This window comes from Acinonyx jubatus, chromosome A3, assembly GCF_027475565.1.
Source record: "Acinonyx jubatus isolate Ajub_Pintada_27869175 chromosome A3, VMU_Ajub_asm_v1.0, whole genome shotgun sequence".
NCBI classification, from domain to species: Eukaryota; Metazoa; Chordata; class Mammalia; order Carnivora; family Felidae; genus Acinonyx; species Acinonyx jubatus.
In genome coordinates this window covers 111,015,900-111,041,785 of record NC_069388.1, presented here as the reverse complement: position 1 = coordinate 111,041,785, position 25,886 = coordinate 111,015,900, and the positions used below count along the sequence as shown (strand labels likewise).

The window sequence follows — 25,886 nt, the reverse complement described above, 5'->3', positions numbered from 1 at the left end:
ACACAGAAATAATACACAGTAAAAACTTTCCTTTGGAGTTATATGCCTACTGCACAGACCCACTCATATGTCACTCTTTGGTGGTCCCGTTGAACTAACACAACCATATACATGGAAGTTAGCTTTTTTTCCCTATTCATTCATGTGTCTGCTTTCTGAAGTTGACTTTGAGCCTACTGAAGGCAGGGATGGGACAATGATTTGTTCGTCTCAGCAGCCTCAATGCTTAGCCCAGTGCCTGGCGTCTGTCACGTGCTTGATGATTGCCTGTTAAATAAATAAATTTCAAAAGTAGAAAAGACACTGACTTCAAACAGTTTAAGAGATTAATTCCCAGTGGGCACATTAACCTATTAAACTGCCCAAAGTGGATAACTGTCTTACATCACGATGAGCTCTCACCTTCTCTAAGCCCTATATGGAGCTCACATCAAGGACTCTGAAATAAAATGATGGTGCCTCCAACAGCAATGCTTTCAGCATAAGGAACTCTCAGAGGTGGTTTCCAATCCCATTTCCCCTATGACAGTGATGTAAAATGAGAAAGCTGTCATCCCCACATTTTTTCTACCTATGTGACAGATCATTTGGCTATGTCAACTTTCTGATACGGTGTGGAGGAGTGATATTCCTCATACTGGATTAGGGGGCAAAATCATGACAATGTATGATATCCATACTTGGGAGAGCAATGAAAGGGGAAAAAGGAAACTAAAAGCTTCATTTTACAATGGAGTCCTGATTCTAGGCCTTAATAATTGTGTAGTTTTAGACCAGTTGCTGAATCTCTGCAAATCCCATGACCTCATCTGTAAATTGGGAATAATAATTACTATTTTTATGAAGCATTGTTATGAAATATTATTTTGTTGGTCATAACAGTATTATTATGAAGGTCAAGTTAGATAATATCTAGAAAGTGGTATGGTGATTGATCTATAATGTGGATGTTCAACAGATTATTGTTAATACTTTTATTACTATTCCCACTAGTACTAATGTCACTATTAGAGAAATCATGCAAATAAGACTTTTTAAATCAATTGTTGAATGTTTATATGATCATTGAGGATAATTCTCACAAATATATTTGCACTTTACAATTTACCTCCTTTGGGGTACCTGGGTAGCTCAGTCACTTAAGCCTCTGTCTCTTGATTTTTGGCTCAGGTCCTGATCTCACAGTTCATGAGAGCGAGCCCCACATCAGGCTCTGCTGACAGCTCAGATCCTGCTTGTGATTCTGTCTCTCCCTCTTTCTGTGCCCTTCCCCTACTCATGTGCATGCTCTCTCTCTCTCTTTCTCTCTCTCTCTCTCTCTCAAAATAAACATTTAAAAAAATTTACCTCCTTCTATATACTTATAATAAGATTAAACCAAGTAACATTTATAATATTCTTGAATGTCTCTCTTATCTCTTAAGAATATGAAGAAAGTTGGGGCACCTCGGTGGCTCAGTCAGTTAAGTGTCTGACTCTTGGTTTTGGCTCAGGTCATCATTTCACAGTTTGTGAGTTCAAGCCCTGCATCAGGCTCTATGCTGATGGCACAGAACCTCCTTGGGATTCTCTCTTCCCCCCTCTCTCTCTGCCCCTCCCCTGATCATGCGCACGGTCTCTCTCTCAAAATAAATAAAAACTTAAAAAAAAGAATATGAAGAAAGTTAAGATATTGTATCAACACAATGTCGACTGCAAAATGGGCTGGTATTTAACAGAACATTTCTGTGGTCCTGGGGCACCTGCAGGCAAAGGAACAGGTCAGCAGGCATTTTGCCATCATGGTGGTTGACATATTATCTCTGTCACTTTGATACTTTTCTGGTCAAAAGATGCAGTCAATGGAAGTCATTATCTTTTTCGGTAGGAAAGTAATGCTATAATGAGGTCTGAACTCTAGTCTAATAACTTTCTTTTCTTGTTTCTTTAGAGTCTTGGAGTATAACTAAGGACAGACACCAGTACTAGCACAAACGTTACCAAGTTGCATGATTATGGAGATGGTCTACCTATTGCTGAAAATGTATCTAGTTTTTTGACAACGGTTTAATAACCATGGGGTCAAGTGGACTTGGAAAAGCAGCAACACTAGACGAACTGCTGAGCACTTGCATTGAGATGTTTGGTATGAGGGTTTTCTCCCTTTTACGTATCTTGATGCTCTGACATCCCCCTTTTCACGTGCAAGTGTTGCTGTGAAACAGAATTCAATCTCCACCTCTGGATTTGAGTCCTTTTTGATTGACCCCAATCTGTCTCCCCCAGGATCACTGCCCTCTCTGCATCTTCTTCACTTTACTTCCCACAGCTAATATGCCAGCCACATGGTCCACTTAATGTTTCTGGGACATCCTTGCATCTTTCTATGCCTACACCTTTATTACACTCCTTCACTAAAATTTGCTTCAGGGACCATCTCAGTTGCCATTTCAGGTGTTCATATTACCATTCCTAATCCCCGCTGTCAGCAGTGTGGATTGATTCCTCCCACAGCCCTTTGGGACTTTCTTATGGTACTTGGTATATGGGGCTATGGTTATTCCTCAGTCTTTTGTCTCAGACAAGCATGGGTAGCACAATCTGCTGCATTCTATATTTGTTTATATGACTTGTACCTTCTACTAAGCTACATGCTTTTTATGTTGTTTATGTATCCACTTCAGCATTTCAGGATATTCTTTGCACAAATGGAATCACAAAGGGGTTGTTTTTTAATTGTTTTTTTAATTTATTATTATAGGAAGTGTTAGACCAGAGTCGGGTGGCCAGATAAAATATGGGATGATCAGTTAAATTTGAATTTCATATAAGGTACATTTTTAGTGTAAGTACATCCTAAATAATGCATTGGATATACTTATGCTAAAAAATCTATTTTTGGTTTACCTTAATTGAGATTAACTAAGTGTTCTGTATTTCTATTTGCTAAATCTGGCAATCTAACACCAGAGGGAGGGTGAGACCTACCTATTCACTCAACTTGCAAGGAAGACCCAAACAATAATTGGGTCTATGAGACATTTTGACACTAATGTTTCTCTACTGATATCAGAAAAAGAGTAATACTGTTGTCTCCTCACCCCTCACTTTATTTTATTTTTTTAACAGATGACAATGGAGAGCTGAACAATAGTTATTTGCCAAGAATAGTTCTACTGATGCACCGATGGTATTTATCTTCCACTGAATTGGCAGAAAAACTTCTCTGCATATATCCTTTCAACTACTGCATAATTTTTACAATCATAAATCAAGTTCTGTATTTAGTAGAGTGTCTAACAAAAGCTGGTAAATTAAGATGAATAAACAGTCTTCAGTCAGTTATCCAGCTGTTTTGTGGATATATATATATAGATGTCTACACAAGGCATCTGCATGATGGACCAAAGAGTTGACTATCCATCTGGGTGTTTTGGCTGTACTTGAAAATAATCACTAGATATACAATGAAACGGAAGCTTAGGCTGAATGTTTCTAATTTGTCTTAAACATTTCTGCTGTTAGTATAATGAAAGGATAGTCAACACTTATTTAAGACCTAATTTATTCCTTTTAGGATGGCAAAATGATGGACACAGAGGATATGGTTTAGACATATGGAAATGCCAACCAAAATAAGGCACAAATCAGGCACACATGCCACCTAAGTTTTCACATTTTCCCTTGTTGACAAGACACAAAGAACAGTCTAACAGGTTTATTGTAATCGGTTGGTTGATATTAATTTCAGATTTCCTTCTGATACAAAAGCAAGCAAAGAAACAAACAAAAAGACCCAGAAACCCCATTCTAGTAAGAGCTTTTAGCAATCTACCACTTTTGTACACAGTGCAGTCCCAAAAGGTGATTGAAAGCCAAATGACACAAAATGACAAAATAGCCTCACATGTATAAGGAGGTTTTATTCCTGGAGATCTAATGTTTATTATCAGCCTGCTTCCAGCCCCAGGGGCCTCCACATGACTGGGAAGCCTTACGGGGTAGGAGCCTGATAGGCAGAGGGTCTGTCAAGTATTAGGGCCATGTGGGCTTCCATTGGCTCATTGCAAGCTTCCTCCACTTTCTACTTTTCCTCTCCATCCTTCCTACAGCCTCAGGATAGAAGGGAATATTGGAGAGGGTAAGGGGACATTTACCCTGAGCAGAGGTTCTTGAAAGCGAGCAATATCCCGGTCCTCAGTGTAGTCTGAGAGTCTCCAGGACTCAATATGGGGGTGTAATAGTGCATAGGTTACAATTATTCAGTGCTGATATCATCAGAGCTTGTTGTCTCCCCATTTGAACATCCATATAACTCACATGTCCCTGGTATGGACTTCTTATTAGGAATTCATCTAAATTGGTCAAACAGCTGCAGGTGTGGGCAAAGGAAACAAGGTACAAGGATTTTTTCTTTAACTAGTGTACGTATCGAGATGCCAGTGGAGAAAACTGTGATGAATTTCGGTTAAAGATCTGCTACTTCATGAGGTAAATATACTTATACATGTAATTTGTCTTCTACTTTATGGTTCTGGAATTGTTGATAATTTCTTTTTCCCCAAGCGGCAGACCTAGTTTGGCAATAGAATGGACTCCTATCCCTCTTTTACTGATTTTGATTAAATTGGCTCTCCTCTGTTCCTGGGAGTTGAATTTTTCTTTCTTTTAGAGGTCAAGCCATAGCAAATGTGATTAGGGAATGAAACTAACTGTTAGAAAGAGTAAATTCATTTCTTTTCTATTTCCCCACCATATACTTTCCCATGTAGTTGCCATGAACTGGGAGAAGAGTTTCCTGCACTTAGATGAGAGTAGAGACACTCAGGACTTAGGGTCAGAAAGAGAGACTCAGAGAGGGAATGGTAGACTTGGGTCCTTGATTGAAGGAGGGAAAAGTGAGAGCTGGTATCATGCGGAGGGGAACAGGAGATTGCTAATTTGGGGTATGGTCCTGGGTTTATGGTGAAATGTAATCTGTAAAATGATACAATAATTTCCATAAAGGTCTAGCTTGAAATCTTCTCATCGTCAAAAATATTTGATGCCTTTCAGGTACTGGATTCTCAAGTTTCCTGCAGAGTTTAATTTGGACCTTGGTTTGATCCGTATGACTGAAGAATTCCGAGAAGTAGCTAGCCAACTAGGGTATGAAAAACACATCAGCCTCATCGACATATCCAGCATGTAAGAGTGGCACAAGCTTCTTTCAAACATGATGAGTCATGATGAGGGGATGGAATAGTGATGGTCCCGCTTGACCTCAGTCCATACTATTTCAGAATCAAGGTGTGCTCTTGTGAAGAAAGTCTTGCTGCAAAATAAGCACAGCCCCACTGGACATAGTTCATCTTTCCAAGCCTCAATTTCTTTATGTATAAAATGGGGATAGTACCTTGGTCATGGGGCTACTATGAGCATCCAATAAATGCATAGTAAGAGAGCATTTGGCATGTAATAGATGCTGAGTACTTAGTTACTAAGTCTAGTTCCTGTCTCCTAAGTCCTTGCCACTCATAGTGTGGCCTGTAGATCAGTAGCACTGGCATCACATGGGAGCTCAGTAGAAATTCAGAATCTCAGGCCCCACCCTAAACCTGCTGAATTGGAAACTGCATTTTAATAAGAGAGCACTAGCCGATTCATGTGCACATTCAAGTTTGAGAAGCCCTGTGCTATGTGCTTCTGAGATCAGCCTGAGGCTTTACAAATGTTGACCATTGTTTTGCCATGAACTGGTTAGCTCATTTACTAGGAACTCAGTGCTAATTAGATTCGCATTTTATATCTACTAGTTAACTTTGTACAGAGAAAACTATGCAATGGCCCTAAGTATGGTTATCCGTCTTGCAAATATATGTTTTTGTGTCCTGGGCATTCATACTCTGGTCCATTTTCCTAGAATACTTCTTTAAGAGTCTTGATCAACAGTGCATGATCCAGGAATCATTAGGGATGTTGTTAAAAATACAGATTATTCAGGTTCATTCCTAGTAAATCAGAATCTCTGGCAGTGAGGTCAGTCCTCTGTCTTTATAACGAATTTTTCAGATAATCCATATGTGTAAGAACCCAACTTCAGGTGGTTTTCATGTGCCTTCAATCACCATCGTATATATTGATAATCTGCCAAATTTATACACCTAACCCTGACCTCTCCCCTGTGATCCAAACCTTACTGGTCACAAGAAAGAGCAAGTAAGAAATTCTGGATGGATCGGTGCAAACCCACCCTGTCTGGAAAAACAACTCAAAGTTTATGTTCTATTGGCAGTGGGTCAGTGGTTTTCTCTTCAAATATGAAGGACAGGGCGTGTATTTCGCGCAAGCTCCTGGAAGCAGGCCAAGAGTTACAGAGTCAGTAGGTTAATAACTTCCATTGAGTGAAATGGCCTTTCAGCACATTGACCAGACTCACTGTTTCTTTTATAGTCCTTCCTATGACTGGATGAGAAGAGTCACACAGAGGAAAAAAGTATCCAAGAAGGGAAAAGCCTGTCTGCTGTTTGACCATCTGGAGCCCATTGAATTGGCTGAGCACCTCACTTTTCTGGAGCATAAATCTTTTAGAAGGATCTCAGTAAGAAACTGACATTTATTCTTCCAAGGATAACAACCACCATGCCAACTTTCCCAAGAGCTGCGTTTTCATATTGGCAGCCTCTGTCATTGTGCTCCACTGGAAAAGTGCCCTTAATTCACAGGAACAATCCCTTTTAACCAAAGATAAATATTATCCTGCCTTTATTTTATGGCTTAGGAGCTATATATCTGTTGCTATTTTCAATGTCTCCTTTCATACGATTAAAGCATGATTTTCTAAATACTCAGTGGAGATTTAACCATTCAAGGTTTATTTAGCTCCATTGACTTCTCCCAAGTGAACATGTTTTGCTAGGCCCTCCATTTGAGGGAAGACATATTTATTTAGGTTGGGATTTGTATAAATGCCTAATTACGGGCATAGGTTGAGAATAAGAATTGTAGGCTTTGATGAGACTCTCACATCAGGTTGTTTATTTCCAGATATAGAGAGCCAGAATTAAACTTTTCTTTCCTACTCCATCTTAATAGTGTTCCTTCTCCACCTCCTTTCTCTTCCTCTTGACTGTGGTCTCTTCCTAGCCACCTACTCTCTATTTACTTGTTATGAGACTATTTCCACAATGGCTCACGATCAGGCTTTGTCTCACCAAGCTCTGGGGCAATCACTCTTTCTTTTCCAAGGTGCCAGGAAATTAATTACATTATTACTTGCAAAGAAGAACATGAGGTTAGAAGTATGGATTTCTGAAAGACTGATTCTTTTCACAAAATAATCCTATTTGGAGAGGACCTTAATGATCCCTTCCTGGCAGGCCATCAGAGGGAACCCCCTGCATTGTTTACATGATAGAAGGCTCACATGTATTTGGTGGCATCCATGCTGACTCCCCCAAAAGGTGTCTGTTTTGCTAAGGAGCTGCCTTACTTCAATTATTGTTTTCTTCTTCTTTTTTCTTAAAAAACTGTACAAAATTATTCTGACTTGAAATCATTATATTTGTATTCATTTCCTTTTCTTTAATGTGTGCCATTGTATCTCAGACTTGCCTGGCTGTTGGAATCACAAGTAGTGGGTGAAAAATGAAGACTCTTGGGTTCTTCCTTTGGAGATATTGATCCTTTAGGTCTGAAGTGTCCCCAGAAACCAATATGTTATAATGCAAATGCCTCAGGTGGATCTTATGATCCAGCAAATTTGAGATTCACTGGAATGTGACTTAGACTCTTGTCCCTCCCGCCCTGTCCAACACTGTGATGTGTAAGCATGTATCTGTGTATGGTGGAGTGAAACACAGCAAAATAATATGTTAAGGGTACGTGTATATTCAAATGTGTAAGATACCATCATAAATGTGAAATGAAAGAAATCATTATGTTGTTATGAAACAGAGTCTCACATCTTCCACACAACGTTCTAATTTCTGATTTTACAAAGACTCCATTATAATTCAGTCTCTGAATCTTCCTTTACTAGTTCACTGATTACCAAAGCTATGTCATCCATGGCTGCCTGGAGAATAACCCAACCTTGGAGAGATCTATTGCTTTATTTAATGGAATCTCTAAGTGGGTCCAGTTGATGGTTCTTAGCAAACCAACCCCCCAGCAAAGGGCAGAAGTCATTACAAAGTTTATCAATGTTGCCAAGGTATGTATGTCTGGGCATTAGCCTGGGGTTCTTAAAGGATTCTAGATGTTTGTTCCCTCTAGAGAAAAGTCATCAAAGAAATTTGGGGTTCACACCATAAAGGACAATTAAAGTATTCATAATATCTGGTGGTGAACATCATACTTCTCTCATGCACGAAGACTGCCTTTAATTGGTAATACTTGGAAGCATTCGTTGTAACGTTTTCTGTAAAATGATGGATATATTTTTCTGGTGGATTGCATTTGTGCTTCATGTTAAATTGATATTATTTGTCCTAGATCCTTGTTATTAAAATAGTGCATTCACCTGTACGTCAGAGAGGCTGGAATAGTTGAAAAATTATTACAAAGTATTGATGGTAATTTTTTTTATTGCAGAAGCTCCTTCAGCTCAAAAATTTTAACACTCTGATGGCAGTGGTGGGAGGCCTTAGTCATAGTTCTATCTCACGCCTCAAGGAGACCCATTCTCATCTTTCCTCAGAAGTTACAAAGGTATGATGGATTAAATTCCAATCCTGAGTACAAAAGTTATTTGTAAATTGTTTAGGGATAGGATGTTCCTATCAGAAGGGGAAAGTTCTCTTCCTAGACAGTGGTTGGTTACACATGGGGAATTAAATAGGAAGGGAATAGGCACACCACTGGCAAAAACAGGTTGGAAGTGGTGGCAAGTGTCCCAATAAGAAGGCCTTTAAGAATACCAAGTGTCCCAACAAGAATACCATTAACATATTGCAGTTGTGAGTACTCCACAAATATGCACTTGGTGCTAACTATGTGATATGCACTGTGACACACACAGGGCGTACAAGGCAAATAAGACAAATCATTCCTACCCTACTCTCCTCAAATCAAGTCAATGAACACCTGCTGTATTCATAGCACAGTGTTAAACACAGTGGACAGATACAAAGGAAGAGAGAGATGTTGACCTTGTCTAGAAATCCCTCAGATTTATAGCTGAGTTCTCAGGAAAAAAAAAAAAAAAAAAAAAAAAAAAAAATATATATATATATATATATATATATATATATATATATATATTTTTTTTAAACAATGATCTTTGTCTTTTTAAACTGAGCTTTTTCTGCCATATTTGTTTCCAGACCACAATAATAATATTTTTCCTTTGTCAGTGAAAAAGAACATTTCATCTTTAGGAAAAGATTTCTTTGTAAGCATGTAGTGTGCTGTATCAGTAAGGACACTTTCAGCTATAAGTTTTAAAAAATCTTGAAATTGCTTAGACAGTAAGGCAATGGGTCATCTCACATACCTGGAAGTACAAAAAGCAGGGCCAACTCCAGGCATAATCTGATTAGAGCTCTGGCTCAGTAGTTCTGCCTACCTTTCAGTATCAGTTGTTTGTTTCCTTAGATCGGCCTTTCTCCTGATTGGGCTGTCTGCAAGTCGGAGACAGGGAAAACTTCCGCCTTCAGCCCTGCCCCCATGGAATGAAAGACGTTGTTTTTAGGCAGATTGGACCATCTCAGGTCACATTTTCACCCCTGGACCAATAACAATTGCTAGAAGAATATAATGTACCGATTGGCTTACCTCTGTGTTCTTGAACCAATCACAAACAAGAGGGATGGAATTATAATGATGGTAAATCAGAACCCAAACTTGGGCCTAGGAATGGAGACAGCTCCATCTGAGTCACAGGGCTGCTTTCAGAAAGTTGTAGACTGATCAAAATTGAGGAAGGTCTGGTTGCTCTTAGGCAACCAGCGGTAAACAGGAGGTTGTAAGCCAAGAAGTGTTGCTCTCTGACCTAAAACATATCACTCGTTCTAAGCATACTGGGGTTCATTATGTAAGTGTCTTATTTTCCTTGAGCTTCGTACTGAATTTCAAGTAAAGAGCAAAACACATTTTACACATTGTGATGAGTAAGAATTCAGTGGAGGCTCTTAGAGGCTTGGAACCACCAGTGGATCTTCAAAAATTATTTGAAATCTTCTTTCTTACAAAAAAGGAAACTGAGGCCCCTCAAAATGAAGTTACTTGCCAAAGGTCACCTGTCTAGTTAGTGGCAGAGTCCCAAACCACAGCTATCTCATACCTCGGTGTGGCTTTTCCTACCCCATCCCATTCCAGGTTAACCTTTAAGTAATATCTTGAATGCAACTTTCTTAGAACAACAACTGTACTATACTACATACTGTATTTTAATACAATACATGCTTATGTTTGTGGACTGTAGTATTTCCATGAATTGCCAAACACTTCTAGATGATTGATGCTTTTTAACACCCTACCAGCCCCAGTAGGAAGGCAGAGGTGCGGGCAGTTTCTGTTTTGCAGTAGAATAGAACACACTGTCTAGCTCATATAGCCAGGCCCAGGACATTTTTCTAATTTTCTTTTTCTAGGTTAATAATTTCCCTGCATCAGTGTTCGTGCAATTGATACTTCTCTCAGTGGCTGAGGAATTTCCTAGCCACACATGGCAGGGCCTGGGGGTGGGTAGGAGGGAAGACTGTTTGAAAATCCTACTTTTCCATCTGTTCCAGAACTGGAACGAAATGACAGAGCTGGTCTCCTCCAACGGCAATTACTGCAATTACCGCAAGGCCTTTGCCGACTGCGAGGGCTTCAAGATTCCCATCCTTGGCGTCCACTTGAAAGACTTGATAGCAGTCCATGTCATTTTCCCAGACTGGATGGAGGACAACAAAGTTAACATTGTAAAAATGCACCAGCTCTCCGTTACCCTCAGCGAACTGGTGTCTCTGCAGAATGCCTCCCACCACTTAGAACCCAACATGGATTTGATCAACCTGCTCACGGTGAGTTGAGGAGACAGGAGTTTGTGCTGAGAGCTCTTCTCACTTCCCAGGGGATGCGGGAAAGTCCTTGAAGGTCATTCACCAGGTTGCATGCAGGGCTGGTAGATGGGGCAGGATCTGAAAGGGTGGGTGAGGGGATGGGAGCCCAGCCCCATATCCGGCATGAGCTGAGACTATAATCACGGGACAGAGAAATTTTCCTTTGTCCTGAGGAGCCTAGGTACCACCCCTATAGCTCTGCTCCTAGAGCTCTTGGAGAGGCCCTCCACCCTCAGCCCCTCACTCTCCTTCGTCACACCAGTCTAGCTCATCACCACCTTCTACGTGGCCTCACCTCATCCATTTCCCTTTGCCCTCCCGCACAGCATAGCTGAAGCCTGGGATAATACCTGGTCCTCCTCCATGATCTCCCTGTCCCCACTGCCACCCTCCCCTTGCCAGCCTGGCCTTTGAGGCCCTTCTAGACTTGTTGTCTATGTATCCTGGGTTGTCATCACCTGATGCCACATCACACTTGCCTTTGAGGAACACTGGGCTTTCCACCACGAACTGCTGCCTTCTGCTTCCTGGCCTTTGCACTTTCTTGGAAAATCCCTTCCCTATCCACCCCTGTGACTAGCTCAAATTCAAAACCTTCTGTCTTTCTGGAGCATTCTCTGTTCCTCTCCAGAGCAGTAAGTGTCTGCTTCATGTGTGGCTCTTGACCTTTATACTTTCTTAACCATAGGGAGGTATCATTTTGTATTAGATTTTTTTTTCCTGTTTACCTGCCATATATATCCCATATCCCCACTGCCTCTCATGATACCTGGCATATGTAGGAGCTCAACAGATGAACTGAATGCTGTGTTTAGGAATGTTGTGGGTCAGACAGATGAAATTCAACTAGCATTCATATTTTTTGTCATTCGTGGCTGATCTCTAGGTCCCAGCGCTTTTAGACACAACAGGTGTATGGGAGAGAACCTACCCCATTGATGGCTGCCTTGTCAGGGGGAAGAGGCATAACCAAATTCTTTCACCCTTGTTTAACAAATGGAGAAGCAACTTCCCTGTTTGGGTTTATAATACGGAAGCTTCAGACACTTGACTGCAATACTGAATTGACTCTTTTCCATTCGTGGCCATGGAAAATGAAAACAATTTCCTTCTGAAGCTCTGAGGGCCTAAATCCTCTGGGACCACTGCACTGGCATAGGAGCGGTTCCTAGACCTTCTCACACACTGTTCCTAGAACACATGATTGTTTACCAAGGCACAGAACCCCTGAAGTGCATGGAGTAATACCAGCTGTACCTTAGCATAAAGCAGAAGTGGCTGACACACAGAAACACAAATCTCTTGGGACTGAGTTTGTATGACAAACAGTAAACACACAGACATTCTCTACTGGGGGGGAAAAACCCTCTCAATAATCCAGGCACCTGCGTTTATGAATCATTTGCCATGTAAATCTGTTTCCACGAATAAGTGACCAGAGTTGCAGCCCCAATCAGACAGCAAAGCCACAGGCACAGGTGATGTCTGCAGACCAGCTGAAGTTCCACCTGTCTGTGTCCAGGCTACCTTCACTACGTGGAGGAGAGTGTCATAGAGCAGGTGCCTACGCTTGGGCATTTTCTCATCCCGACAAAAGATGATGATGGAGTAGGGGAATTAATTTTGAGTTATGAATGAAGCAACATAATGACAGATATTTAGAGAAGTATCAAAAGATTTTGAATGAAATTTTTGGGTGCAAATGGAAAATTTGAACCCTAGAAATAAAGGCTAAGAAATATATATTTTTTTCTGCCTGGGAAGGAAAGAAAAAAGAAAAAGGATGACAACACAATCAATCCCCGCCCCACCCCCTCTCGGGTATTAAAAGAAAATATGGAAGCCACCAAGCACTGTATTTAGGACAACAATGTTATCTAGTGTAGTACAGTGGCAAGAATCCTGGGCAGGAGATCAAGCTTTTAGCTGTGTGTGTGCAGTTACTTAGTTTTGTCTCCTTGTTAGCTAGACCTGCCCTTGGTCTTTTCATAAGGGATTTTGTGCTCATTTGTGAGATCTCTTCCAGCTCTAAACTTCTGTGATTCTAGATATAAAGACTGGTGGCCCCTTGAGAATAAGGAGCCTGGTGTCAATCTGATACTGTGGTTCCAGCCCAGTGGCTCCTCAGATAGCACAGTCCCACATATGGACATCGATCAAGGCAGTTTCTGTTTAAAGCCAAGACCCCTCCTCCTTCCCTACAACCAACAAGAAGGTTCATTGCCCAGGAATATACATTCATTCTTCCTGGCCACAAGCAGATTAATCTCTTCAATGCAGACAAAGGAGATTCCCATCAGGTGTTCACTAGAGCCCAGTGGCCATCTCATGAAGCAGATATGTGTTAGGATTAGAACCATTTGACTGACAGAAGCTGTGAGAGCATCCATAAGTGCAGCATGTCTCCATTCATTTTTCCCCAAGATTCTAGGTCAGGTTTTTACCTGAAGTGATTATTTGCCTCTAAACATGGCTCCAGGTGAGAAAGCCAATACATGATTGAGAGCCCTGAAAGATGGAAAATGAGAGCTCTTAAATAAATCAACAATTACGGAATGTCTGCTCCATGTGGTAGGCTGCATAGCAACCTTGGGACTTTCTGTAATAACTGATTGCATTTTTCATAGCATTTTCACATATATTTCATATACACAGACACCCTGTGAGGGACCCTGGGAAGGGCAGAGAGTGTAACATCACCCCTGTCCCTTTGTATTTTACAAAGGAAGAAACAGACTTCTAAAGGACAAAAGGCTTGCAAAGGGAGAACTTCTGAATCCCAGCTTGGGGTGGGGGTATTTCTCTCTCTCTCTCTCTCTCTCTCTCTCTCTCTCTGTCTCTCAGTGATGGGCATTTACTCTGTTTGATTTATTTTACATCTATTTTATTTATTTTTTATATATTTTATTTTGCATCTGTAAAAATTAAGTAATCTCTCCTTCCCTCTTCATGGGTGGCTAAAGAAGGAATTAATTACAGAACAAAATCTATGAGTCAGAGACTCTGTGTGCCGTTTTTATCATTGTAAATTTAGCCCCTGAACAGCCCTGGGCACATGAAGGAAGGGAGACCCCAGCACTAAACACGTGGATTTTGGATTGTTCCTCTTTTCAGGGACAATCTAGAGAAGGCATTTTCCACTGTGATCCTAATCCTGGAACCAGAAGCTTTAAAAGCTGATGCTTCTTACTTTATGGTATACGAAATCATCTGATTCTTTTCATAGTATTTTTAGATCTATCAGTTACTTTTACCATTCTGAGTATATGCAAATAACTGGAAAGCCCCCTGTATTTTTACAGTTTCAAAAAGAAGAAGAAGAAGAAGAAGACGAAGAATTGCAAAAATGGTCAATAAGAGATGACCAAGTGTGTTTTATTTTACAGTTCTCTAGTCAGGGCGACATAGGTCTTAATGTGCAGACTAAATCCACAACCATCTTTGCTGATAGGCTTGGGTGTAAATGCAGCAACATGAAACAGTGATTCAGACCATTCTCCAAGCTCAAAATATGTTAGACACAAGCAAGCATTCTTGAGATTCCATTGACAAGTTGCCTCTAATTATTTTAAAAAAATTGTGGAGGAAGTAAAACATGTTGCTCTGCACAGGGCTGTAAAATCCAGAGGAGATGAGAGAATGCATGTAGGTAGGATCATGGCTGGGAAAGCAGAAGATGGCAGGAGTAATACATTCACTGATGAGCACCGTGGCATTTGACTGGAAGCCAACCATGCAATGCCCATCTCTATGGCCCGCTACACAAACCCCACTGAATGCATGTTAGCTCATTTAATCTTCACAGAGGTCCTGGGAAGGAGCTATTATTTATGCCTCCCATTTTAAAGACCAAAAGACTGAGTCCCACAAAGGCTAATAACTTGCTCAGGATCAAATCACCACTAATAAATTAAGGGCAAACATTTGGAGAAGACATTTCCATCATAGGATCTGGTATCTGTCCATCTGATGTATGAAACTACCACGGATGTTCTGTGTCTTTTGAGAGAGCATCTCCCCTACTCAGTGTGTGGTTTATTTGGATTTCTGGTCAGATGTTCTGGCACTGTTGTCATCCTTTTTCCAGCAGGCACCACTGCCATTCATTATTAAAGGCCGAATCAGTAGGACAGAGGCATGCTCATCGAAGTCCAGATCAACTCCTGATAACAAGGAATCCAGAAGGAAACAGTGACTTGATTTTCTCCCTATGGAATGTTCACAATGCAAGGCAGCAAACTGTGGCTGGGATTATAGAGGCAGAAAAGATGGCAATGGATGCACTGCCTGCTTCTGTGAGGCTTAAAAGCCGGTAGAGTTTTCCATCGTGGAATTTATAAAATAGCAGGCAACTGCCATTGGCAAGATGTGTTTTATTTGGCCTACACAGAATCATAAAAATTTTATGTTGGTTGCCAGGATTTAAAAATTGAGATATTTCATGTAAAACTCCAGATTTCTGGCTTCTCTTGACAAATGAGAAGATATGTCAATTGTCAAGCTGACAAAAATTGGCTGTACCTGAGCAGTGGCTTTCTCCCATTCATCAGGGACCCCACGTCTCCCTGTCACCTCCCTAACCCAGAGATCCAGTGTCACATTCTACTTATCACACATTTTTATTATTGTTGAGCTCAGAGGAAAGGTCCCAAGGTGATTACATCTGCGAAGACGGTTTTGGCAAATAAGACATTGTTATACCGGTGTTTCTACCAAAAGATCTTTTTCATGCATTTCACTTCATTCTTTTATATAATGAGCTACCTTGTAAAGGCATTTGTTTGTAAAGGCACTAGGGGATGGTTCCTCTCCTCCTTGGAGGTAGGAATGACTGTTTAATGGAAGATGGATATAGTGTCTGTTCTTTGTGGGTAGGATTTTCAAGATCTGAAATGATGATGGGGCAGTTTTATAGTCAAGTCAATTTCATTATGTTTAGAAAAAATCTTTAGGTGACAAAGTCTAGATAAAGCAGTATATGACCTGATGTGTGCAATCCTTAATTTAAATGTTGTAGGGGCGTCTGGGTAGCTCAGTTGGTGAAGTGTCCAACTCTTGAGTTCAGCTCAGGTCATGATCTCATGGTTCATGAAATGGAGCTCCGTGTCAGGCTTGGTGCTGGGCTTGGAGTCTGCTTAAGATCCTTTCTCTCCCTCACCTGCCTCTCTCTCTCTCTCTCTCTCTCAAAAAAAAAAAAAATGAAAGCAAGATAAATCCTTGAAAGACATCTTTTGCCTCTGAGTTTTCTCCCACTTCATCCTTCTTGTGCTTCTCCCTCACTCTACACCCATACACATTAAGTTTTTATTTTTAGGCCAAATATGTTAAATAGAATTTTTCATCCCCAATGGTCGAAGAAAGGACAGGGCACCTGTTTATGTTCACTGCTGATGAAATGGCATGATTCATCTGGTATCTTAACATTAAAGGGTGTGGGTGAGACTCATCCAGGCTGATTTTAAGTCTCATGCCTTCTATTTTAGATGAATAGGACCATGCATTTTAGTTTTTACTGATTTCATTCATGCACTCCAATCTTGGTCTAAGTTGTTGTCCCTGCCTCTCCTGATCTTTCTCTCCTTCTTTCTCTGTCCGAATAGTCCCAGTTAGGTCCTAGTTCACAAGGTCCTCTGTGACTCTGTCCTGATCATTTCTGTTTTCAGTGACCTCCCTTCCCACGCCCCCCCCACATAATAATATTATTAGTAGTAACAGCTGTCATAATAATAGTAACATCAACAACACCAAATAACATTTCTTGGCATTTTACTGTGTACCAGGTTGTGTGTGTAGTATTTCACATGAAGTATTCCATTTGATCTTGATCAAAATTCAATTTAGTAGGGATTTTTATGATAATTTCCATTTTACAGATGTGGCAAATGAGTGTCAGAGAAGATATAACTGGCTCAAGCCTACCAGTGGTAGGCTTAGGACTTGAACTCAGGCCCAACTGACTCCAGAACCTTCCTTCATGCTTTATATGCTGCCTCTCTGAGCAATTCCTGTAGCATTGAGAGTGGGGGCATCTTACTTCATAGCTCAAATATGTTGCCTTTTGTTGATATAAACACATCTGATATAGCACATAGGATGCTGATGACCATGCTAAAGTGTTTGGTTTAAAAATTTCATGTTCTGCCTCTGCATGCTATCTTTTTAATGTTCTGCATTCTCTCATATTATTAGACCTGAGCTTCAACATTTGGTTTGAAAATATTTCAGCAATGTAAATAAATAAGTAAATGTGATCCAACATCATCATTTATCCTTTCTAATTTGTTGTAGCTCTCTCTGGACCTCTATCACACAGAAGATGATATTTACAAATTGTCACTGGTGCTGGAGCCTAGAAATTCTAAATCGGTAGGTGGATTTTTTCTAAGGATCAGTGCCAAACACCATTGATTGTCATTTACAGTAATTGGCTATTACAGTGATGCTTTGTGATCTGAAGACTGAAGAATTTAAAAAATCTGTATTCCATTTTGCCAGTGGAACAGCTTAGCTCTGACAGTTTGAGTATGATTTCTTCATCAGAGGCTAACAAAGAAGACCATTATTTCCAATTACTCTGTTTTCTTGTTATCATCTATGTGTTGTGTCTCCTCTGAGAGCCTGACTACCTATAGGTCCTCCCCCTCAACAAAAGAGAATGCATCTTAATGTGAAATAGCGTTTTAGATTCTTCAACATAAAATCCCATTCAGCATAAAATGAAGTTTAATCAATTTTAAATACCCTGATCATAATTCACAAATTTCTCTGCTAATGATGGACTCAACTCAGAATTTCAGTATCACATTGGATAGTGTCTCAATTAATGGCTGACTCTTAGCAAAGAAACATTTTATGATAAGATTGAGGAAATTGCATTACTGAATGTACACTAATTATTAGTTTTAGTGAGCGGACTGTATCTTAGATCTGTTTTGCACTCATAAAAGAATACCTGGGTAAATTTGAAATTTGCAGCGAGGATGAGGTTTGCATGTTCAAGGAAAACATGTCTGTACTTGCCTCTTGGACTTGTATCCTAAGATCAGGTTTCTGATAAAGGTCTCATGACTTACCTCCTTACCAGTTGAACTCTTGGGATGTTGCCAGTGACTTGGACCTTCAATCTGTCCCTGTATTCTGACTCTGCAGCATCAGCCCCAAAGAGGCAGGGCTGTTCTCTGGTACAGGGAGGGTGTGCACTTGAGTCTGAGTTAGTTGACCTGGTAACGTCTGTTCTTAAAATTGTGAGTGTGCTGGCTCCATCAGCATTTTCAGCTCCCCTACCAGAGGCCCATCTCCTGGGGACACTGAAGACAGACCCATGTGGGAAGATACAGCAGAGGTAAATGGAGGCATGAAGGCTAGCCTCTGCAAAGTTAGCATGAGTAAGAGCTAGAGAGAAAGGTAAAGTTACTGGAAAAAAGCAACTTGTGAGCTCCTCATTCCTTTGCTTTGTTGTGAAGAGGCTGAGCATGGTGTGGCAAGCTATGTGTGTGCCCATGGCATTTCCACCTGCCCACACCTTCCTTTACCTGGAACAGGGCACTTTAATTGCTACCAGGTGGTTGTTGGGCACCTGGTGGGGCATCATATCCATGTTATCTCTTTAACTCTGTTAAGGAAACTGAGTCTGATGAGCATAGGTGTCTCACACGGAGCACTAATAGCCAGTAGGTGGGAGAACTGGGATGTGGCTTCAGGCCTGTCTGTCTTCAACACCTGTGCTTTTTTCTTTTAAATGTGTATCTATTTATTTTGAGAGAGAGAGAGAGAGAGAGAGAGAGCGCATGTGCACAAGTGGGGGAGGGGCAGAGAGAGAGAGAGTGAGACAGAGAATCCCAAGCAGAGTCCACACTGTCAGTGCAGAGCCCAACGTGGAGTTCAGTCTCATGAACTGTAAGATCATGACCTGAGCCAAAATCAAGAGTTGGACGCCTAACTGACTGAGACACCCAAGTGCCCCAATGCCTAGGCTTTTCTACTGCGTGAGGTTGCCTGTCCTTTTCCTGCCACCTCTTATATGGGAACATGGTAAGAACAAGGTACACTTGCCTGAATTGTGCCTTTTACATTTGTTTTCAGGATAGATTTTGGCCAATTTCAGAAGATGTTTCCATCAAACACAGAAAAATCTTTTTATCTTTTGTAAAGCAGAATCTTTCAAAGTCCCTTCCAAGTGCTAAAATTCTATGAATCTATGAAAACACATTTCCCAATCCCTTACTGCCTCTTATCTTAAGTGGCTTGTCACTCTGTTTTGCGCTTAGGTTTGACACATGCTGCTACTGGAGAACAAGCTCCTGTCAGGATGATGGTACCAAGAGCCTGTAACTTCAGTGTGCTTACCATTGGTGCTGGTGGACCTCACCAAAGTCCCACCATGAACCTTTTTCTCTTCACAGGGCACACTCGTGTCTCACTGGTTCTTTGTGTTTTATTTGGTGTCTCAGTTTTTTCACTCTACCTCTAGGTCAAAAGAAATACCTAACAATTCCACGTATAGAATAGTTAGGTCCAAACAGCTTAACATATATTAATGTTTTAATGACTTAGAACCCACTTTAAAAAACAATACACATATGTTGAAATCAAAATAATATTTTAGGGGCACCTGTGTGGCTCAGTCAGTTAAGTGGCTGACTTTGGCTCAGGTCATAATCTCATAGTTTGTGAGTTGGAGCCCCGCATTGGGCTCTGTGCTGACAGCTCAGAGCCTGGTGCCCGCTTCAGATCCTGTGTGTATGTGTCTCTCTCTGCCCCTCCCCTTCTTGCACTTGGTCTCTTCCTCACTGTCTCAAGAATAAATAAACATTAAAAAAATAAAAAAATATTTTAATTCTTTAAAAACTACAATTACTTACTAATGGATGTGTGTGCCTGTTGGGCATGAAACAATATCTTAAATTTTGTCATCAGATTGAATATGGCTACCTTTTTTCTTGTTCCACATTGATTTTTTTTTTTTTTTTGCTTTGGAAATATTTGATACCATTGAAAGAAATACAGCATGATCTAATGGGTGAACTGTAAACTATTTCAAGCTGGTAGTTTACATGGTGTCTAACAAATACTGAGTACTGCTGTATTTCCCTTGGGAGTTTGAAATATCTTTTGGTATCCCTGAGAGTCCACTGCAGTGTTCTGGATGGACACCTCGTTATACAGTTTGGGAACCGTGGCTTTATCCTTCATCAGATGAACAAAATGAAAAGCTTGATAGAAAGAGTCATGATGTGTGAGTGAGCCTATGTGTTGGTGATCATATCCAGATGGCAAGTACTTTTTGGTCCTGTTGGTAGCCCAAAGGATACCAGCAACACCCACCTCAAAACATTGCAAAGGGTTTAAATCTAGTACAGTCACTCTTGCAAACATGTTTGTCCCCAATTTAGTATCAAATAAACACCTGTTAAAACAGATTTGCATGTATGCACCAGCAAAAATATTTACATTTAATGAAGGTCCTGGGGAGAGGAATAAAGTACATTGCACTCTTGGCTTGTCTCCCGATAGGATTGTGTTTTGCCTCTGTGTTGTGTAAACATGTTATGCATTATTGCTACCATCTTGGCCACATTATTTAGTGAAAATGTCTTGCAGGAAAGTGGGAAAACATATGGAGGAAGCAAGTTCACAAAAGAGGCTAGAAAGATCTAATTAGACAAATAGTGAGAAGCGCTTAAGCATATTGAAAGAGATGCCAGCATGAGAACATAAACTTGGCCATTGACATGGGCCCATTTACTGCGAACATCTACTAGTTTATTATCAACACCAGGTATTAAAGAACTAGATAACAGGTGTTTTATATATTTTGCATTATACAAAAAGCTGTATGGATTATTATATAGGTTTTAAGGATGTTTTAGTAATATTTGGGGAACTTGGATAGAATTTTTGAGTGGGATGAGAGAACAGTATCTTTTTCCCACTTAAAAAAATGGAATCTAGACTACTGCTAAACAAAATACACTCTCCAAATATGTATTTAGTTATAGATTAGATTCTATTGACAAAAGATGTTTGTTTTCAGAACATTTAAGTGATACATATGTAAGTTTTTACTGTATTATTAACATAAAAATGTGTATGTCTTTCTCAGTGTCCCCTGATTACTTAAGGTCTAAGATAAAGTTGAAAAGTGTGTTTCTCCCCCCTGTCAGCAGCCTACCTCCCCGACAACACCCACCAAGCCTGTGGTGCCCCTGGAGTGGGCATCAGGAGTGATGCCAAAGCCAGACCCCACAGTCATCAACAAGCACATAAGGAAATTAGTTGAGGTAAGTGATTGAGAGAGAGTAGAGAGTTAGCACTAGAAGGCCCTTTTCTCTTCCCAGAATATTCTACAGTTGCCCAAGAATCAACTGAAGTCAATGAAAACAGCCCTCTGGCAGGTAGGATCAATTTAGCAGACACTGAGCTCTACCTGGCATTGGCTTATGGGGGAGATTCCCCCAGAATTGCCCTTTTCCCCTTCCTGTCATTCTGTTCTCATTTACCCAAATACCCTCAGCTACTTCCAACTTTCTTTCACCAGCATTTGATGCCTCCATCATTGCCCCTGCAATTTGAGGGACTGTTTGGGGATTAGAATCTACTCATTAAAAACCTATATGGGTCCCAAAAAAATGCCCAATAAATTGATGACCTGAAGGTAAGAAAAGATCCTGTAGGATGCATAGTTTCTCTTGCTGTTTATATTGAGGTCTATGACACACCTGCACAGAGCCATTTAGGTCAGAAACATTACTTAATTATGGGAAAGTGTCTATCAGAGTTTTCATGTAGAAAGAAGAGTAGAAGCACCATTGTGGGGAAAATGGAAACAGATTTGGCAATAAAAACTATGACATCTGATTAAACATCTGCTTCAATGAATTGGTATGATACAATGGAATCATATCTTTGGGATAAAATAAACTTTTTGCTGGGGGGTGGATGTTTAAAGAAAAAGACGGGGTGCTTGGGTGGCTTAGTCGATTAAACATCCAACTCTTGATCTCAGCTCGGATCTTGATCTCAGGGTCATGAAATTAGGGCCTGCATTGAGCTTCATGCTGGGTGTGAAGCCTACTTTAAACACACACACACACACACACACACACACACACACACACACACACAAACCTAAAGAAAAAGAAAGAATTTTCTACATCTTGGATCATCAAGGAAACCCTGATGCATTGGAAGAAAACTACTACGCAGCATGTGAGGCAGCAAGGAAAGTTCAGAAAGGGTGAGGAAAGGGTCTGAGAAGGCCATAAGATTCAGTGGAGGCCTTGTGTTGATGTTGTGTAACAGACCCAGCTTGGAGCCAGGGAAGGTGGGGAAGGAATCCAGCTCCAAGAGTTGCAGCTCAGGAAGGTCTAGAACCGGGAAATGAAAAGACACAACTATTTTCTTTTCCACTCTCTTCTCTGCTTTTCTCTGAATGCTCATTCCATTATCTGCAGACAGACTTTCTTTGCTACACAAGGGGAGTCTGTATCTCCCTCTCCCCCTTCCTCTCTCTCTCTCTCTTCCCTTTTACCTTCTCTCTTAATTTCTCTCCAGTTCTAATTTTATGGTGGAAGGTTTGTCCAATTTGGATAAATTGCCTACTGTTGGTTCAATCAAATGAAAGATTGGATTTTATTATGCATTTCCACATTAAATTTTATTCTACAAAAAGAGTTGTACCCTTAATATGGATATAAATATGGATATTAGATTATAAAAGTAGGTACAATTTTAAGCAACTTTAAAAGTTGCTTTTTTAAAAGTACTTTTTTAAAAGTAGTTAATTTTAAGCAACTTTGATTGTAGGTAAGTATTGGTATTGGGACTTGCAAAAAGACTGTATATTTTGTGATTTTGCACAATTCAGTTTTCCATAAATAAACTTACAATGGGTTCTAAGCAGTCATGTTTTTAAGTAATCTGTTCATTTATACTTTGTTCATCTTCCAAAGTACCCCTGAAGCAGCTTGCAACATAGGGCAATATGGATCAAATAGAATAGAGAGAAAGCATTGGGAAAAGGGAGAAAGATTCATTATAATCTGTTTGCATACATCTGCTCCTGGGGAGAACTTAACAAACCTTTTGGAAAACCCAATTTAGCAGAGGGCAATGGAAAAATCCTTTTATTTTTCAATTATAAAGAAAGTCAGAATCATTGTAAATATGCAAGCTTTTCATAAAATACGGAGAATACGAGTTTTACTTTTAGGCCTTGGGAATTCTGCTCTCAAAGGGGAACCACTGATAATTTGTAAACTATCTTGTATGACTTTATTCCCCCATAAACACATACACCCACATATGTCTTTGAGCAGCATTGTTCAATTATTTTCCTAGAACAGATTCCCATCCGTGGAATTGCTGGGTCAGAGAGTAAGCACTGACTGTCTTCCAGAAAGATTGTGGCTATTTACTTCATCAACTAATATGAGAGTGCCTATTTTCTCATTCCCTAGGAAATTACCCATTATTTTAATGTTTTCCAATCTGAGAGGTTTAAAAAAGTTTTGTTTGTGTTTCTGTAATTACTAGCAGAATTGAGCATTTCCCATGAATGTATTGGTCACGTGTAATTTTACTTTGGTGGTCTCCTTTTCTTCTGAGCTCTCCTGAGCTGCAACAGGTCTCCTCCTGTTTTCCTTTTGTGTCTTTGCTCTCAGGTATATTGCAAATAATCTTGTCTGACATTTATCTTTACATTTGTCAGCTGAGTTTTTTGATTCAATTATTTTGCATTTTACGTAATAAAATATTTTTGTAGGGGCGCCTGTGTGACTCAGTTGGTTAAGCATCTGACTCAATTTTGGCTCAGGTCATGATCCCAGGATTATTTGATCAAGTCTGCATTGGGCTCTGTGCTGAGTATGGAGCTTGCTTGAGATTCTCTCTCTCTCTCTCTCTCTCTCTCTCTCTCATTCTCTCTCTCTCCCTTTGCCCCTCTCCCCTGCTCAGGCTCTCTCTCTCTCTCTCTCTCTCTCTCTCTCTCCCTTTGCCCCCCTCCCCTGCTCAGGCTCTCTCTCTCTCTCTCTGTAAAATAAAATTTTTTAAATTGTTTACAGCTTCTGACTTTGATGTAATGTTAAGGAAGGCCTTTACCACTCAGAGATTACAAAACATAAAAATTATTTTTATCTATTTATCTTTCATACTTTTACAGCTTTCTTATTATTAAAATTGTTTTAATGTTTATTTTTGAGAGGGAGACAGAGCATGAGTGTGGGAGGGGCAGAGAGAGAGGGAGACACAGAATCTGAAGCAGGCTCCAGGCTCTGAGCTGTCAGCACAGAGCCCAAAGCAGGGCTCAAACTCATGAACTATGAGACCATGACCTGGGTTGAAGTCGGATGCTTAACCACCCAGGCATCCCTATAGCTTTATTTTTTGACATTAAAATATTTAATGCATCTAGAATTTAGTTTTGGGCAATTGATTTTGTAAGATGATTAGGCACTTAACTCAACAGCACTTACTGGATAATCTTTAATTTCTCTGTGGATTTGAGAAGGTACTTTTTGATACTCTAAATGCCTATATATACATAGATCTATTTCTGGACTCTGCTCCCTATAGTAAGTTGTAGTACCATGTTGTTTTGATTCATGTAGCTTTGTAGAATATTTGATTTCTGATGGGGCATGTTCTCTCTCATTTCTTCTTATCTTAAACAATATTAGGCTATTCTCAACATGTTTACTTTAATTTGAACTTTAGAATCAATTTGTTCACTTAAAACAAATTGCCACTGGAATTCTGATTGTAATTGTGTTAAAAGTGTATTTGAATTTTTTAGGAGCACCTGGGTGGCTCAGTCAGTTAAGTATCTGGCTCTTGATTTTGGCTCAAGTCATGATCTCATGATGGTGAGATAGAACCCCTTTTCCTGGAGCCTGCTTAATGTTCTCTCCGTCTCCCTCTCCCCCTCCCCTGCTCATTCTCTCTCTCTCTCTCTCTCTCTCTCTCTCCCTCCCTCCCTCCCTCCCTCCCTTTCTCTCTCAAAAAAAAAAAGTATACTTGAATTTTTTTTAGATAATTTAACATTTTAAAGCTTCATTGTCTATTGTTATGGTTTTGGCATTTGTGAGTTCACCAAACTTAACTCTTACCAAAACTGAGGTCTCAGTTTAGACCTCACTTTCTCCAGGAAATGTTTTTTTTAAAATATTTATTTATTTTTGGGAGAGTGCAGGTAAGGGAGGGGCAGAGAGAGGGGGACAGAGGATCCAAAGTAGACTCTTCACTGAAAGGCTGACAGCAGTGAACCCAATGTGGGGCTCAAACTCAGGAACCGTGAGATTTTGACCCAAGCCAAAGTTGGACACTTAAGCGACTGAGCCACCCAGGTGCCCCTCCAGGAAACCTTTTAAAATCTCCCTTAAAATTCCCCCACAGCAGCCTATTTTTATCCTCAGCATTGCACTTATCTTGTTATACCATAAAGGCTTCTTGATTTCATTATTTCCCACTGGATTCCAAGCTCCTTGATAGAACAATATACTAGTTATCACTGCTTTCCCAATAACAAGTTCAGAGCCTGACTCATACCCAGTTATTCAGTAAATATTTGTATTTCCTTTGCAGTCTGTGTTTAGAAACTATGACCATGACCATGATGGGTACATCTCCCAAGAGGACTTTGAAAGTATAGCTGCCAATTTTCCCTTTTTGGATTCCTTCTGTGTCCTGGACAAAGATCAGTAAGTTTTAATTTTGTTATGTTTTAATGCAGCTATCCTGAAACAGAAAATTAGTGTCAGAGGAGAACAGGGATACCTTTATTTTTTATTTTTTTTTTAAGTTTATTTATTTATTTTGAAAGAGAGAGAGAGAGAGAGCATGAGCAGGGGACGGGGAGAGAGAGAGAGAATCCCAAGCAGG

General features: G+C 40.2%; 1 protein-coding gene across 3 annotated transcripts in view; it reads left to right on the top strand.

Moving 5' to 3' along the window:
• The window catches only part of RASGRP3 (RAS guanyl releasing protein 3), an 89,403-nt gene that overhangs the window by 46,188 nt on the left and 17,329 nt on the right, over positions 1-25,886 (top strand). The window contains exons 4-14 of one of the 3 annotated variants that reach the window (XM_015064220.3): positions 1,931-2,125; positions 3,109-3,211; positions 4,408-4,470; positions 5,035-5,166; positions 6,412-6,559; positions 8,000-8,173; positions 8,554-8,670; positions 10,695-10,970; positions 17,298-17,375; positions 21,173-21,289; positions 25,590-25,705. In XM_015064220.3, coding sequence (XP_014919706.1) covers positions 2,056-2,125; positions 3,109-3,211; positions 4,408-4,470; positions 5,035-5,166; positions 6,412-6,559; positions 8,000-8,173; positions 8,554-8,670; positions 10,695-10,970; positions 17,298-17,375; positions 21,173-21,289; positions 25,590-25,705 — 1,394 coding nt within the window. In that variant the 5' untranslated portion in view covers positions 1,931-2,055. Of the gene's footprint in view, positions 1-1,930; positions 2,126-3,108; positions 3,212-4,394; positions 4,471-5,034; positions 5,167-6,411; positions 6,560-7,999; positions 8,174-8,553; positions 8,671-10,694; positions 10,971-17,297; positions 17,376-21,172; positions 21,290-25,589; positions 25,706-25,886 lie in introns of those variants that run through there. The other 2 variants (XM_027033537.2, XM_053201033.1) reach the window with 2 other exon arrangements.